This window comes from Athene noctua, chromosome 1 (assembly GCF_965140245.1).
Source record: "Athene noctua chromosome 1, bAthNoc1.hap1.1, whole genome shotgun sequence".
Taxonomy (NCBI): Eukaryota; Metazoa; Chordata; class Aves; order Strigiformes; family Strigidae; genus Athene; species Athene noctua.
This window is the reverse complement of record NC_134037.1, coordinates 206,402,829-206,420,699: the sequence shown is the minus strand read 5'-3', so window position 1 is coordinate 206,420,699 and position 17,871 is coordinate 206,402,829. Positions and strand designations below refer to the sequence as shown.

At 34.6% G+C, this 17,871-nt stretch overlaps 1 protein-coding gene across 17 annotated transcripts in view; it reads right to left on the bottom strand.

The window, feature by feature from the left end:
• Positions 1 to 17,871, bottom strand: part of DOCK9 (dedicator of cytokinesis 9) — a 132,418-nt gene that overhangs the window by 64,649 nt on the left and 49,898 nt on the right. For all 17 annotated transcript variants that reach the window (XM_074911167.1, XM_074911177.1, XM_074911045.1 and 14 more), the window contains exons 6-15: positions 15,901 to 15,996; positions 15,160 to 15,294; positions 9,971 to 10,145; positions 8,617 to 8,684; positions 4,666 to 4,740; positions 4,427 to 4,567; positions 3,856 to 4,056; positions 3,591 to 3,713; positions 1,134 to 1,216; positions 565 to 687 (exon numbers count right to left, since the gene is read on the bottom strand). In XM_074911167.1, coding sequence (XP_074767268.1) covers positions 565 to 687; positions 1,134 to 1,216; positions 3,591 to 3,713; positions 3,856 to 4,056; positions 4,427 to 4,567; positions 4,666 to 4,740; positions 8,617 to 8,684; positions 9,971 to 10,145; positions 15,160 to 15,294; positions 15,901 to 15,996 — 1,220 coding nt within the window. The remainder of the gene's footprint in view (positions 1 to 564; positions 688 to 1,133; positions 1,217 to 3,590; positions 3,714 to 3,855; positions 4,057 to 4,426; positions 4,568 to 4,665; positions 4,741 to 8,616; positions 8,685 to 9,970; positions 10,146 to 15,159; positions 15,295 to 15,900; positions 15,997 to 17,871) is intronic.

Here is a 17,871-nt window from a genome sequence, read left to right as displayed (position 1 = left end):
AAGAAAGGGGATTAAAACTAGTTTATTAATAGGATTATTTGTCAGTAGGAGATTCTTAAACCTTGCACACAAACTGATGCAGCCTTTAGGAATACTTTGTAAAAAAGGATGACCAATGTTCTGTTAGGCATCCTGAACCACATGCACTCCCAAGGAAGCACTCCCAGAGCTAGCATTCTCTGTCCAAGATCAGTAAACCTATGATTTATGCTCATACTTGTTTTTATTTGAGAACCAGAAGAGTGTATTGTGCAAGCATAACTCCTAACACAGAGCTACTTCAGAATATGATGCCTACTGCATGTTAGACATGGCATAATACTTCGGTCCTGCTCGTAGCTCCCAAACAGTGCAAAGGAAAGGTCAGTAGATTGAATGAAGGCCCTGATTATATTTATAAAACTTCTATATTTGAAGTGAAAAACACGTAAATACCTACATCAAAAGATTAGATGCTTCAGTTGAAGACCTAAGAAAAAATGCTGGGGCATGGGGTGGGGGTGTGTGTTAAGGGGTGGTTGGTTGGTTTGCTTTTATTTTTTGAAGTGCAGAAATTAGACTTACTTCCTGAAATCTGCTAACATTTTCAGCATGTCTTCATTTGAAAGCTTATTACTGTCTTGTCTGAAGAGAGAAGAAAATCTTGCATTTTTGTCCAGGGTTCCAGAGGCATCTTTAAACAGCGTCCTGGAAGTCAAAGTCTTGCTTTCAGCTAAGTTTATGAAAGTATGGAAATTCACTGCAGCAAATTTCTTTACTACAGATTAGAACATACTGCACTATCCTTCGGGTTAAGCATTTAATATTCTTGTCATTGTAGGTGAGTTTTAACATATAAATAGCTCAGTCTAACAAATCAAGGGTAAACCATTGCTTTCTTAGTAAAATAAAAAATATTGACAGTAGAAAACAGTTGGCAATATTCAATTGTTTGAATAATAGTATAATGAATGTTTATAACTATTTCCTATTACAGAGTTGAAGTGTAAAAGTTTGTCATAAATCATTGGTTAACTGAAAGTAAAACAAAAAAAAATTTAAATAGTACATTAAGTCTTAGGAGAAGTGAGATACAGAAATTAATGTTAAAGCAAAGTTAGGAAAAAATACAGATTGACAAGATCTGTCCTTACCTAGCTGCCCATGCAAAAGGCATTCTATATTGACCTAATCTCTGACATGCCTGCTTAGCATTCTTCAAAACTTTCTGCGCAGCCTACAAGGGGCATAAGAAATATCCATGTTTTAAAAGCTACTTTTTTTTTCACTGTTAGTACACAAGAAAAAACAACATACTGACACCAATATGAATTGGAATCTTCTTCTTTAGAAGATTAATCCCAAGTATGCGAGTGAAAGACAAATGAAAAGACTTCTTAACAATTAATTTCAAATTAAACAAGGCCTGCTGATTTCACAGCATTTCATGGGTGAAAACACAAACCTATCTACACTTCCAATAATACATATTTAATTAAGCAAGAAAAAAAATTACATACAGAACTCAAACAAAAGATAAAGCAAAATTCAAATGTTTAAGATAAAATTGTGACTCTAGATAAAACTTTTCCCCCCAACTTGCTCCCCTATTCACCAACCAGTCTATGTACTAGAACACATTCCTACAGAATAAATAGTAAAATACTTCGCAATACTTTCATTACAAGTACACACAGAATATGTGGAGGAGTTTTATGAAGATCACATGAACAACCCTACGTATGGACACTGCAACATTGTTTTCATTAAAACTTTAAGGTTTTGGTTCCGATAACTTTTTAAGTGACAAAAAAATTCCATTATATAGAACTGACATGTATAACAATCACAGCTAGAAACCCACTAGCTTGAAGACGTTCAACACAGAGCTGAACCACTTGAGCTAAAGCAGAAGCTCATGACAGGGCAGCGGGCTTTTCTTTTCCAGAAACCAGCTTCTTCTATCTGCCTACACAGAGCAAAATTATTTGCCAGAAGCAAAAAACTACAGTGTAAACATGCCTGAATGTTATCCCTGATCTACGCTGTTGACATTATGAAGAGCTGTTTCTATTAGTGTTTTGTTTGAGACAACTCTCTACCATCTGTTCCTGTAGAAAGGGGGAAATTGCACTCAGAATCATAGAACCTTAGTAAGTAATCATCATTAATCCACTGTATTCAATAATCTCTTGGCTATAGAATTTGCTGCATCCATTTTTCCTTTTTATTGTCCAGAGTAGCAGTTCTGCAGGGAACTGGAACTTGCTCACTGCACTGACACACATGGGAGGTCTATATAGCTGTTACTGTTCTGTTTTGTTTTAAATTAATACGGTGTAATTCCTGAGAACAAGAACAGAAAAAAATCAAACTAAGTGTTCAACTGCACAAAATTATAAGCAAATGAATACCACAAATGACAGCATAAATTAATATAACCACGAATGTTCCTATTTGCTACTCCTGTAGTACAAGGCAACAAAGTCTAGCACTCAAGCATCAAATTTGGGAACACTTTGGCTGGTTTAACCTTTCCATGTGGCTCAGGCCCAAGACCACCAAAAATCAGTTACTCAGTTCAGGTTTGTTTTAACTCAGTAACAGTCAGCATACACTTCAAAACCAGATTCCTAAAATACAAAGCTGCTGTTTTCCAACGACAGCTGAAAAAAATCTTAAACATTCCTGGAAAAGCAAATCACTAGTCTGATCTATATTAAGACCAAGTGAAAAATACAGCTTTTTTACATGTAGCTTAGCCAGCATTAAATCAGTAGGAAAGAACACTCTTCCTCTGAAGAGACTGAAAGTTAACCCTTCCTTTCTCCCTTTCACCAGCTGAAAACAGGAAGAACGTCAACAGTAGCTGACATTGCTTACAAAAAACCTCTTCTCCTAGTATCCTGGTCCAACTCTTTAAGCACAACTGTAAATCAACAAAATTCACTTTTTCTTCAGCAACAAACTAAAAGCAGCAACTGACAAAGCTTCTTGTAGATTTGTTTCAGAAAACATTAAAATGTTATGTCATCCTAGACCCCTCCAAAGTTATTTCAGTGTTTTATTTCCAAAAGTGATTTGGAGTTCTATCAAATCTGCAAAATATTTTATACATAAACAGTCTTAATGATCTCAGTGGTTCTTGAAGGAAAAAAACAGCCAAAGTGAAGATAAAGTTACAGTAAACTATGGTCACCAAAAAGTGAGACAATGGAAAAGTCAACAACAACAATACAGTGAATAAGATGCATTAACTAAGACAGACATACAGGTAAATTCTGACCTATATTTAAAATGTCATTGTTCAACAATTTTCAACTTTCACACTGTAGTCTAATACTCCTCAAAACACATTATTTAAAGCCATTATAAAAATTATAGATGTCACAATTTTAAAAAGCTAAATAAATGTTTTCTAATAAAGTTAGACTATCTATAATGTTTCAATTAATAATAGTTAGTGGTAATAACTACAACTTACTAAATCAAACCATCCAGTTATCAAGATTTCCTATAAAAGAACTAAGCTTTTGATTTATATTTATCAATCTGAAATCAACCTTTCTTGCCTCAGCATTTTTTCCATGCCACAGAAGCAGATAACATACCTTTGAAGAATCTGAACTTTTCATATATGGTTCAGCACAATGTGTAATACTTCCCTGTAATACTTTTTCAATTCTAGCCACGAGGAAAATGTCAGTATGAGGACATGTGACTGAGAATATTCCCTAGAAATAGAACAAGAGATAAATATAAAAGGAAATTTCACACACAGTTTAGATAACTTAACAGAAAGCCATACAAAGCATGTAGGAAAACTCTCTACTTGTAGCCAAAGTCCTACTAATTCTTTAGGTTACTAGTTCTTACCTGCTTTGGATATTGTAATATAGTTTCATTAATGTCTTGAATTCTGTGTAAGCTATCACCACTGCCATTCATCATTTGTTGAGATGCATTGGGTATCATGTGCCTTACTGAGGCGTGATTCAAATCAACATGGAAATCTGCTGAAATTTTCCGGTTGTTTTTAATATCAAATAGTGATAATGTGACAAAGAAAGGTTCTACCTAGATATTTAAAAAAAGGATCAAGTGTCATTTCTGGAATCTATATATCTATATTACTGTAAAAATGCATATTAAAGGAAGATAAGTAACATTTTTCTGAATAGTTACACATGGCCATGATTCTAAATAGTACTGACAAGGTATAAAAGATAGTAAAAGAAAAATTCCACTTTCTACAATATACAAGGAGAAGATTAGTAACAAAGTAATTTTTTGTAGGATTTTGGCTCTCATTTTGATTTAAAGGAGTAGAAAAAAGCCCACAACGTAAGTTTCTCAATCACAGCAAGGAATTCCTGCCATTAAGTTTAGTGCCAACAAAATAAAGACATTCATTATAATATTAACAGAAAATAATTAGATTATTTACATTTGTTGTTGGTCCTTCTTCATTTTCCGCAACACAGCTTTGCAAATTAAAAGATAAATCATTACACTTCACAAGAATTTTTTTTCCAAATTTCTCTTCAAATGGCTTCACTTCTGGTTCAATACCAGAAAAGTCAAGTTTCTTTAAAAAGATAAAAGAAAAATTAGGGTAAGTTGTTCCTCATCACAAAAGGATCAACATAAAAGAAAATAACATGCTTCCTTGTAAAAAATTCTAACCTGTGCATCTGGATCTAAGGCAAAAAGTTTAACTCTGCTTTCACTTTTCAGCTTCATTTCTGCTTCTCTGGTACTCTGTTCAAAATAAGAAAAGAAAGTCTTAGTACAACACTATTAAATTAGAGTGGCTTTCAAATGCATTCATTTTTCTGAGATGTTTAAAGCTTTACATCTTTTTTTATTCATGCAGTCTTCTCTCCCTACAACTCCTTAGTTTAAATTGCTCCCTCATGTCCAAGTAAAAAGTGAAAGAAGGCTACTCTCTTCTAAAGGCTTTTCCAGGCCTCAAAACACAAAAACGTACATCAGCAACATGTAACCTTCCAAGTTCCTGGGAAGTACACTCCAGTGTAGCTCATAGCGCTTTGCCTTCCTAAACAATAAATAACTTTCATAACACTATTAAAAAAAAAAAAAAAGGTATGAATGGAGGTTACAGTTCAGAGCTCTCCTGACATCATAACATTGCTCAGAAAACAACAGGTTACCTAAATTAAGAAACACCATCAGAGCTCTTTTTCTTGGGGTTTTTTTTTTTTGTTTGTTTGGTTTTGTAGTTGTTTTTTAAAAATTTCTTCAGCTCTACTGCCAAAGATGTGGTTTTCCTGTGGGTAAATGTAAAAGCCCCTAAAACTTCCAAAAGATAAAACCCTCACACTTAGAAGTTACTTTACAAAGCATGTTGTAAACTGATCCTGGGATTTGTGGATACCTATCTATTAACAGTAAAAGTAAAGTGGAAGAAAATAGAATGTGAAAACTGGTGGTATACATAGGTTACTTTTAAAATAAAGGCATTATTTAAAGAGTATTCTATGATTTTTGAAGTCACAGGACATGACAGATATATGCACACGCCAAAATTACCCATGTAGGAGAGTTGCCATTCCCAAAGTAGCTGGCTAAACAAGGACACAAAGTATTACATGACAGACAGGTGTGTATTTTTGGATCAGCCTGTACTGGTTAAAAGAAATTACCAACCCAAAATGCTCATCACTGACCATCAGCTGAAAGTGATCTACTGTCTACATCTGCTTTGCTGCAGGTTGAAGATACTCCTACCATGTCTCAAGAAAAACTAACAAATGAAAAACCCAACAACAAGAAAAACCCAACAATAAAAAAACCGCAATAGCACTAAGAACTCAAAATCCTTAATCCTATTTTAGGTTGATAATAATAATTTTTTAAAAAAATTTTGACTTCAAGGATGTATTACAGAAGAGAAATTTTTGAGGTGTGATTTTGAGTATTGTTGCTCTAATGATTTTCATTTACTTTACTTTGTCATCTTTAACACACAAACACACACAGGAGAAAAGACAAGAGTTGCTGTGAAAGACACTTGATACCAGCAGAGTACTGGCAGACTGCTTGTTCAACAACTGGTATGACTGAGAAATACAATACAATACAAGCTGAAGAAGTTTAAAGATGGCAAGAAGGTTGTGTGTATGTTTTGGAAAGGGACTAATCAGTGGCAAGAACTGAAGAGGAAGATAGATGATCTAGTCATAGGAATAAGACAGAAACTTTCAGCTAAAGCATCTTGAATAGTTTTAGATTCTTTAGTGTTTTGTGCATCAAAGACAGAAATATGCATTTTTAAGTGACAGATCAGGGGCAGGCAGGCAGGAGTCAGGAACTGAAAATGTACGTAGTCATCAACCCTGTCTACAGCATGGCAGTGACTCTGTAATTCCATTTCCTCATCTGTAAAACAAAACCAATGATTTCCTGCCTCAAGGAATACTGGAACCCATAATGGTTAAAGAGGTACTTGGGCACACCAATCATGATAGTCATATAGTTATTTAAAATAGAGGTCTAATTTATTTTCTCTGAAGATTAAAAAACAACCAACCAACCAACAACAAAAAAAACCCTCTACATTAGCTCTTGGTACTTAAGTTACAGATAGAAGGAATATGAAGTAGGCTAGACAGACAGAGATATATGTGTGCACATCTGTGCACTGAAGCACACAATACTATCTAATTTAATGTTATAAACTAACAGATGTTGATAGAAAAATGAAGGCTTAGAGATGTACTCACAAGGGTTTAACCTCTGCCAAGAGGACTGGTTTTTTCCCCCCCATATTGTCAGGTGCTCTACAAACACCCCTGAAGGAATTTCTCCTTCCTCATAAGGATATAAGGTCAGCTATTGTCAAAATCTCCTAGAACCAACAAAACTAATAGAGCAACTATAAACTCTTCTAAAAGAAGGCTCAATGCCTGGGGAAAAAGGAACCAAACCGAAATAACAGCTGAAAAGACAAATGTAAGAAAGAATAGAGAACAAAAAAGTGCTCAAAACAATCAGCATTATATAACGTAATCAAGTTAAGGCACAAACAGTGTACTAATACAAATGAGCAAATTTTTCCCTATACTTTTCCTCAGGGAAAAAAGGCTAGAAAAATACATTAGAGCAAATTATTTTTAAAGGTAGTATTTAGTAAAGATGAACTGGAATGGGAAAATCAAAAAAATTTGAAGGGAACAGAAATTTAAATGCGTTATAACCATGGAACAAGAAAAGCCAGTGCTTAAAGAGCAGAGAAAAATAGCACACTAGAAAATACCTAGCTTAAAGAGCTGCATGCTTCCGACCAGAGGGTTAAGGTAACAGGAGGCAGCATTTGTAGTACCAAACTATATGCAGGTGTTGCAGCCCTGGATATAAATCCCCTCTGGAAGTCATACGGAACCCAAGTTTTCCAATAACTCTGACTACAAAGAAAGAAAAACCTTCCATACAATAAGAGCAACTAATTTTTATATTTGTTTCAGAAATAAATGTTCATAGCCTCATGTAAGTATGCTGTTTGATGCTTACAGCTCTTCCAAGGAAAATTTCATTGTATGCACCACAATCCAAATTAATTTCCAAACACAGCTGTAGCTAGAGTTAGATTACCACATAATAGCTTTTGTGTACATGTCCTAAGTTGTTTACAAAGCAGTAACAGAAAGAATTGTCAACCAATCAATTTGGGTGCTAAAAGCCTGTTAATGTATTCTGACAGGATCTTTTGATATGGTAGCTATTTTAATAGTGTTTTACTGCTTGTTCTCAGTTTATATGCTGCAGTCCCTTCAGAAGTAGTTACTAGGTCAGACAGATACTCAGAAAAGAAGGGGAGCACATTACAGAGCATGGTCAGGCAGAAAAGTTTCAAGACTGCAGGCTGTGCCACTCAGAAGAGAGTAAGGAAGTCAGAGGAAGGAGTTTGTATTCTGCAACGTCAGTGGAAAAAGGTCACCAGCTCCAGTCCTTAAGTGATTTAACAAAATTTTCTCCCTTAAGAGAGCTCACAAAACTTATTGAAAAACACAAGCCACTGATCTAACGAATAAAGACTGTAAATGGGCTGAGGAAAAGTTAATGTTATTTTCTATTTATTTCTAGTGCATTTTATTCTTATTTCTGTTTCTACCACACTTCTGTAAGAGCAAAATTTAACAAACAACAACCATGGCAATACAGGAAGTACCCATGAACTTGCCAACTCTTACAAACACAAGCATCTTAAAATACATTCACATCATCACTGCTATTAAGCTCCTCTGGACTTCAAACTATAAAAATAAAACTTGACTTTAGTATAACTAAATTTGTATTGAAATACTTTAGCACTTACCTGCATGCAATAACACAATAGAAAATATGCAAAATACAATAAACTAATAAAATAATAAAACATGCTGCTTTTAAACAGATTCATATAAGCAACTTTAAGACAGTAGCTAGTTTGCTTCCAAAAGCAGAAAATGAAGAAGTTCAGTAACCACATCTATTCACAAAAAAGCTTCTAAGCTTTCAAAGCACCATAAAGTGACTGGAAGCTAGAAGCCAATACCTTACCTCTACTGAAAGTTCATATGGCTAACTTATGTTTAGTACTTTATATCCCGAGTTGGCATTTATAATATATATTACCTTGGCAATTTCAGGATAGTAGTTATCAAAACTACTTGATGAGCTTTCCATTTTGCTTTGTTCATCATCTGAAATTATAAAACAACAATAATAATAAAAAACAACTACTCACAAAACTCTGTAGCAAAAACATTAAAAAAAACCCTAACCAAAAAACCTCCTACTCCATCAAAAATTACAATTGTTAACAAACAGGTTGTGCACAACTCCACCATTCAATTTTGATGCAGTGACTTCTCAGAGGATGTAACCAGTCACATAAATTAGTAAAGTAGCACCTATTTCTAATCTTACCTTAAAAATAGTTTTATTATTAATTTTGATATCTGCACGGGGAAAGGGGATATTAATTGCACAAATTTACATTACTCTCTCCACTATGCACTATAACTTGATTTCAAAACAAGTTCTCTCTGTTCTTTAGGTTCCCAGCTCTATTCTCCAATGGTTAACTGGATTTAAAAAGCAACCATTCAGTTAGCTATAAGCATTTTACAGTTCTAGGGTCAACTGGGGACCACTGACTAAAATGTCTTTCACAGAACTACAGGCTTCCCTTTTTCCAGTTTGCTTTTGTTGCAAACACCATGTTAAATTCTGGTAATCTTCACCTCATTTTAAACTCTAATGAACCCTTTTGGTATATTGTGCTATTTATAGACAGAACAACCTTCTATAACCTCTTCCAGGTTCTTCTGGACATGCACATGGCTTGGTCTCATACCAGTTAACCTCCCCATCCATTCTCAATAAGAAAAATGCTCGAGAGGACATCTAGACTATCCTTTTGTCACCAAACTAGCAACTATACCTACATCACATTCCTTACAGATATCTGCCTTACCTATTCTTAAAGGGCTCCAATATAAAGATTCTACACTCAAGCAATCTATTTCAATACTTCAGGGAAATATTTGTGGTCAAGGGAGTTACACCCAAATTTAAGTCCCTCACTGCAACTACAATTTCTTATTCTTCTACCTACAGTGACCACGGAACAGATTATTCCATTTTCAGCAGCATTTTACACATTTCAAAACAAGCCACGCCTGTTTTTAATTTTCCTTAAACTGCCTCAGTCCTGATTTTTCATTGTGGGTTCTATTTTTCTAGACTTCTGATCAGTCTCATTATTCTCTTCTGGACTTAACTCAACTGGAATCAATACAGAATAGTGCTACTTTAATGTCAAAAGGTCAAAATTCTCATCAGTTCAAAACAGACAGCAAAAAGACCTGTAATTTTTATGATAAAAGAAAACAAAAATTGTAACCACAATAATGCTTTTCTTTCCAAACATATGTACATAGATGCTGTCACATAACTGTATTAGCATTGCTAGAAACCTGCTTACCTTCATGAGACTCTCCATTTCTTTTTTCTTGCATTGCAGCCTCAAAGTTAAGCTGAAGGATTTTGTTCAGTGTGTTTATCCATTCTTCCATTTCAAGTTCGCTATCTGCAGCTAAAAGGTAACTACTCTTGTCTTGCATCTTGAGCTCAAATGCAAAACGTCTCACTTTATTGTTCTATAAGAAAATAAAAGATCTTTATAATATCTTTACATACTCTACTCACAATTAAAGGAAGCTATATGTATTTCAGATTTTTTAACAGAAATATACAGTTCGATGTATTATAATTACACTTTATCGTCTCTGACATTTGACCTTTTGAAGTTATTTGTACCGCTGCAACAAGAGGGAGTATGAAGGATAACAGCCCATTTTTCAGTTTCCCCTCATTATTCTACTTCTAATCATTTTTTAAAAAGCAAAAAATCCAATTTCCAGATATCAAGTCTCCATGTACTCAGACCACCTAGAAGTGAAGCTAACTAAAATCTACTGATAAAAAGCATGAAGCTATTAGTACTTGAGTGAGAATCATTTGTATATTGGGATTTTATATTGGAGATTAAATCATAACCAATCTCAACTTTGAATGCTCTGACATTACTAGTCTTTTAAATATACATGAGCTGGAAATCAATTCCTCCTTTGTTCCTCAACCATTATGGTCATCCTTTTTGCACAATTTAAACCAAGGCTTCAAATGCTACCTAGCTTGACTAATGTTCCTGGGAATTAATTCATAAGTCTTAAATGAAAACGCTACATTATCATCAATTTAATTTAAAAAATTGATAACTCACTAGATAAACATTAAAATATACAATGTCACACTTAATCATTGGGGGACTTTTTGTTTAAGTTACATTAATTGCCAAATTACATTTTAGTTTTGCTGTACATCAGATTTTTCAACTAACAGACTAATTACTTGTTGGCAAAACAGTCAGCTTTCTACCAAAGATGAGTTTCTGTTAAGGAGGATACAAACAAATGTATGGACTCCAGATCTAAGGCAGTCTTACCAATTAAAATCAGTACTGAAGTAAATGAAAAATCTTAAGAATGGTAACCTTTAACTTACACAGTATAAAAACTTAACACAGGTGGTACACATCACACTTCTCAGTTTTCACAAGTCATTAATTAGGGCAACTATGCCTATACATATGTGTGAATATATACACTGCATGTATTATGTGACTGCATTTCTCTATGATGCAAAAAAGTCTCAATATCATTCAGTATTAAAATGAAGCAAAACCAAAACCCCAACAAAATAAAAAAGAACCCAAACAGCATTTTGAGAATTCCTATCTTTTCACTTAACATTATTTGTTTGATTTTTCTAAACCTTAAAAAACAAACAAAAAAACCCAAAAAAACCTTCACAACCCACACCCAAAATCAATCAAACAAAAACCCTCCTATTGCATGTATTCAAGCATTCCTCTTATACAAATACTGATGAAGAAGCATACTCTGCTCTGCTTTATCTTTAGTGTCGGTTAGGGAAGTCAGTATTTTTCTTGCTTTGAAAAAATAAGTACTAAAAGTAGTACTAAAACATGCACTAAATGATGTCAAAACAGAAATGATAAATGTTATATGAATGCAATAGGAACTAATTCCTCCACCCAGCAAAAGGACTTACTCTGAAACAACATTTGATTCTGAGAACAAAAGCTTGTAAGCGTGACTACCTAAGAACAACCATTTCTTTTAAATTCAAGTCAGACTACTGCAAAGTACAGTGGCTGGGATCCTTACGTTTTTTTATTTTATTTTCTTCTTCCATTAAATGGAAATGCAGTTTCTACTGTGTAGAAACCACTTTTTTCCCCATACAAATTTTTAGATGTTAATACAACACCGATTATATAATAACTAACAGTTAAACAATGAATAAAATAAGATCAGCCAGAGAGGATACAGTACGTAGTACAAAATAATAAAATCACACATCTTGAATAGGGCCATTATGTATAATAATATATAGTTCAAAATCTCATTTACTTGCCCCTTACTAACAATTCAAATGAAGAAAATAGGTATTTCTAAACCCCTTTATTCTAGCCATTGAATGACTTCTTAGCTTCACAGAAGTGAACATAAACTGATTTTGGTTTTACACCTGATGTTGGTCCATAAATAGTCTCAGATTTCTACATGCAGTTCCAAACATCCCAATGCCAAGATGAACGCTGATATTACTGCAGAATGCAAAATAGTCCTCTAGACACAGGCCATCCATAAATTTTAATCTTCTAAAGTACAGTTTTACTTAAAGACAACTGTATCAGCCCAAAACCTTACTTGCAGTAAAACAGAACAGTAATTAAAAAAAAAAGCTTCTGACAGAGTCTGTGGAGATTTTGGGTAACTTAAATTGAACTAATAGAACAGGAGGTGTGTACTTCATGAAAAGACGATTTAGAAAAAAGGGGATTTTCAGCATTAAAAAAAGCCTAAAACATAGAATCACTGAATGGCTAGACATTCTAAAGGAGCCTCTGAAGGTCATCTAGTCCAACCTCCCTGCTCAAGCAGGGCCAACCAGAGCCATTTGTCTCAGGATCATGTCCAGGCAACTTCTTAAGTATCTCCAAGGATAGAGGTCCACAACCTCCCTGGGCAACCTGTGCCAGTGCTGTTACCCTGACAATGACAAAGTGTTTCCTGATGTTCAGAGGGAACCTCCTGTGTTTCAGTTTGTGCCCATTGCCTCTGGTCCTGTCACTGGGCACCACTGAGCAAAGCCTGGCTCTGTCCTCTTTGCACCCTCCCTGCAGGTATTTACATACATTGATGAGCTCCCCTGAGCCTTCTCTTCTCCAGGCTGAACAGTCCCAGCCCTCTCAGACTCTTCTCATAGTAGAGATGCTCCACCCTCCATCATCTTCATACTCCACCACTGGACTTTCTCCAGTATGTCCATGTCTTTCTTTTACCGGGGAGCCCAGAACAAGACACAGGACTCCAGGTGTAGCCTCACCAGTGCTATTCAGCTGTTCAAAGGGGAAGGATCACCTTCCTCAACATGCTGACAACACTCCCCCTAACGCAGCCCAGGACACCATTAACATTCTTTGCCACAAGGGCACGTTGCTAGCTCACGTTCAACCTCGTGTCCACCAGGACCCCTAAGTCCTTTTCTGCTAACTGCTTTCCAGCTGGGTGGCCTGTGCAGCATGTACTGGTGCCTGGGGTTGTTCCTCCTCAGCTGCAGGACTTAGCACTTCGCTGCAGTGCCTTGCTGTCATTTGTAACTTCTGAAAATGTTTTCTGATGACATAAACTAATACCATAGTGCCCATAATAGTCTGTACCAGAGCCCCAGGGTGAGAACGAGAAACACACCATCGCCTAATTGGGAAACAAAAGGGGCCAGAAACAGCCCAGAAGATGGAGAATATATATTAGCAGAGAATGGTGCACCAGAGCAGAGGAAGCTGAGGAACAGAAGGAAAGATACATTTTAAGTGCAACAATGACTACAACTGTATTTAGGAACCACTTTGTTTGTTTGTTGATTTGTTTTAAAAACACAAATCAAACTAATTTCAGTGGAGTTGGCCAGAATTTTACCTCTAAGGCAAAACAACATTGATACTGATTGTCATTGATTTGTTATTGATTTAAGGTGATGATTTTAGGATTTATGATAAAAAATGATCATGATTAAATAATCAAATAGAATTTATAAGAATATTTGTTTTAGTTATAAAAATATAATTATACACTCTTTTAAGTAACTATGAAAATATTGTGTAACCATGAAATCAGTTATGCTGCTATGAGTTCCTTTGTAAAGCCCCAGACCAAGGCTGCATAGGCCAGTAATAAACATTAACTAGATAATTATGTTGTCAGAAAAAATACTACTGTTAGATTGCTTGGTAAAAGTGATTTGTTGTCTTATAGACTAGAAGGTCCATTGTAAGAGAACGCTGAAGCATGTTAAAGTTGCAATGTGAGCCAAAGTCCTTGAGTCAAAGACACTGGGGGGGGGGTCTTTCTATTGAGTCAGTAGTCTGTGGTGGTCGCAAAAGCAGCCCCCCAACTCATTTGAGGACTCAAGTGCACATGACTGGAAAGAGGTGGGAATATGAAAATGAATCACAGAAATTAGCATGTTTATGTATGAGAAATTGATTAATATGTATTACTGTACCCAATATAATCGGCATGTTACATGAGTTAGGTGTTAGTGAGACGACTCCCCCGCGCACCCAGCCGTTAATAAAGGAGTGTCTGCTTGTCTACATCACATTGGTGTCAATAAGTTCTTTTATCCCATTTCAGTGACAACTTCTGTAGATCTGTATGTAGAACTTGCAATATGATTAAATTTATTAGTTATAAAATTTTCCATGCAACTTTGCTATTAAAGTTATATCCAAAACCATTGCTACCATATTTGGGGAAAAAAATCCTCTGTAAAGCTGTTGTGTGTCTCTGCATAAATCTTCAAACAACTTTATACTCAAAAAACCCCGTTATTTAAGAAATAGATTTTTATTAAACCCTGCCTATTCCTATTCAAGTTAACAAAACACTAAAATCAAGAGTTTTTTCCAGGTATGCTGTGCCTAACAAAACAGTTACATGCTGTACTCTAAATACATAACAGAATCACAAGGAAAAAAAAAATAATCTTTTCTTTGGCACTTGCTACTGACAAACATTTTACCAAAGCCCTTAACTTTTTAAAATAAAGAAAAGCACATAAAAGTAATGTTATAAAGGTCAAACAAAAGCATCTGGACGGGTGACTGAATTTAATACAATTCCCACAACAAAAATCCCACACAAGAAGCTATGTAAAACATTTTACAGCACATGTAAGCACAAAATGTAACTGAAATGAACTTTAATTTTATGCTGTCATTACTTTGACATGATTTAAGGTTGGAGTTTTTTGTGTTTGCATTGAAATTTTGTTTGATATTTTCGATAAATATTTAATGTCAACTAGTAATATATGTTCTTCTCAGAAAGATTTTTGAAATTTAGCTTCCTGTCCTTTAAAATCTTGTTCACTGTTTTTGCAAGATGCAGCATGTCTAATTGTTCCTCTACATAACAGGTACTTATCCACAGTAAGTTACAGAAGTTATCTGTATTTTAAAAAAACCAACAACATTTGCTAACAAATACAGAATATCAAATGCAGAATAATTATAATTACCTGAACCACTCCCATGCATGAATCTAGAAATATTGATCCTTTAGGTTCTTTTGATATTTTCTCATCTTTGTAGAAATTGAGATTATAGGATCCATCACCAAGTTGGATTAAGTGGAAAAATCTTCTTTTAAATGACTGGCAAAAAGAAAGAAGAGAAGAAAAAAAATTACAACACTAGTATTAATCAGCTTCATATTACAAAATCCCTAAGTGCTGTTTTCAGAGTAGGTTATGAAAAAAAGCTTTTATTTGCACATAAGCTAATCAGTATCCTCAGAAAATAAAACAGAAACGAGCTAAAAAAAACCCTTAAAAACCTTCAGCAAGATTGTATTGTATTATTTGAAAGTATTTAAAACTGACTCTACAATATTATAGATCATAGATTTTTATGGTTATCACAGTAACAAGTTTGTTTATAAATAAAGAGGCCATATAAAATAAAAACATATTACATACTCCCTTTTCTAGTAATAATACACCAGGGTCCAGTTAAGAAAATTATTTAAAACACTGGACTTCTCCCACATACTGGATTTTTAATGCTTTTTTTTTCTGATTTAAGTAGGAAAAAAACAAAGTAAGATTTCACAGATATAAATTACATACAAGCTTCCCTCTTTCATCCCACACTTTTTTTTTTTAAGAAGTTAACCATGTACAAATTGACTTCTTAATGGCACAGTGATATTTAATATTGGTGTTCAGGTTTTACCATGGTTAAGACATTCTTAAACCTACCCTCATTGTCACACTGATTGCACTATTCATGTTGCCTTTGTACAGCCATCCTTGTTTTGTGATTCCACCCTTCTGAGACCCAAGAGATGCCGCATCCTGGAGATGAGGAAAGGGAGATGGGGGAGAAAAAAAAAAAAAAGAGGTGAAGTTTTGTATCACAAAGCGTTGTATTTGTCAAAAACTTCAGAAGTCATTTTTAAAAGATGGAATAGCTATGCTCACAATGTAATGATAATAATGTACTATGAATACCTGCTAAAATTCTATATCTTTCTAGTTCCAATTATTTTCTTTAAAGAGCAGGGATGAGATTGACCTCATTTAACTGTTGATAAGTAACCTGGCCACTTACATAGGCTTTCTCTATGGCCAGCAGGATGATCCAACTTCTAGATAGCTAAATATTAGTCAGGATAAACCCCACTGAAATAAGGGAAAGAGAAAACTCAAAACATTTACTTACATTTACTTTGTAAGCTTTTTCATCTATTCTAATCTTCCAGTGCAAGAATTTTTACTAAAAAGAACAATGTAAGCTCATGCTTATCCAAAACTTTAATCAAGATTTCTCAAACCATTTTGCTTTATATGTATATTACTTCAAAGACATTACTTAAGAATTTACAGAGAACTAAGTCTTGAATGCTTGAATTTATCTGCCCTCTTGCAGATCGGAATCAAAGCTTTCTAAAGAGAACAAGACCAAACTTGGCAGTAATGGCAAGTTCACAAACAGCAGATCCGACACATGCATCACACATCACACCCACTGCCTGTATACCGCTTCCATCTGCCAGTAGATGAAACTTAATAACTACATCAAAACCCAGAGGATATTCACAACTACCAAAAAGCAGTACTCTACTATCAAAACCAATCAAAATGACAGATTTATAATTGCCACAGAATAAATATTAAATCACTAGTTCAAATAATATTTTGAAGTAGTACCAAGCTGACTTTACCATGGTTTCTAGTTGACATAACCCATTTTGACACAACAAAAACATTAATGAATTAGATACATTAGGAAGATTTTCAACCATCCAGAGGAGAAATACTCCTGGTAATTTATTACCCAAACATTCAAAATTAGTTGAGTAACCAGTTGAAAACCACAGAACTTCCTCAAGTGCCTCAACTACTTTTTCTACTTCCTTTTTTCAGTTATTAAGAGAACATATAACAAAAAGTGATTACCTATGAGGTACACAGTCTTTAATTTAACAACTGAACATTAAAATAAAATTCTGTAATAATATTAATTAGTTTCTGGAACTGAACCAAGGAACATTCTGTGAAAAGTTACTAGTTAATTTACTTCCAGCTTATTTAGTCTGTCTAGCTTGCATATTCATATGCACATGTGAACTTCAAAAATCTGCAAACAGAAGGCAAAAGATGCACCAATCTGTTTCTTCAAAAATTCTAGTCAGCTTGATTCTATAGAAGTTAGACCCAGTAAGGATGACATGGTCACCGAGTATCAGAGCATCTGATATAATGCTCCAAAAGCACAGACCAGAAATACTGAGTAGATTTTCATATGCCCCAGTGAGTGTCATTGTCCAAGCAATACAGTCTACTTGTTTCATATTTTCAAGTCATTAGCATCCATCCATGTTCTATTACCTAGATAACCATTTTTCTTGTACATCAAGATACAGAGACTACTTAAACCACCGGGTTGCCAACTATGATTCTCCATCTCCTAGTGGAATTTATCCCCAAGGAAAGGATGGTTTAAAACCACCTTTATAAGTGTAAGTTGGTAAATTATTGTCAAAATTTGGCACAAAACAACCAATGCATTTTGTAATTTCACAAACCAAACACCTGACATGACAAGAACTCCTTTACTACCTGTGTTAACAAAAATTACAATTTAGCTCTATTAAGACTCTTTTTCCAATTCCAAGTCTCTGAGGTGCACTGTTTCCAAAATCTGTTGAGCTACATGCTGTTTTCTAA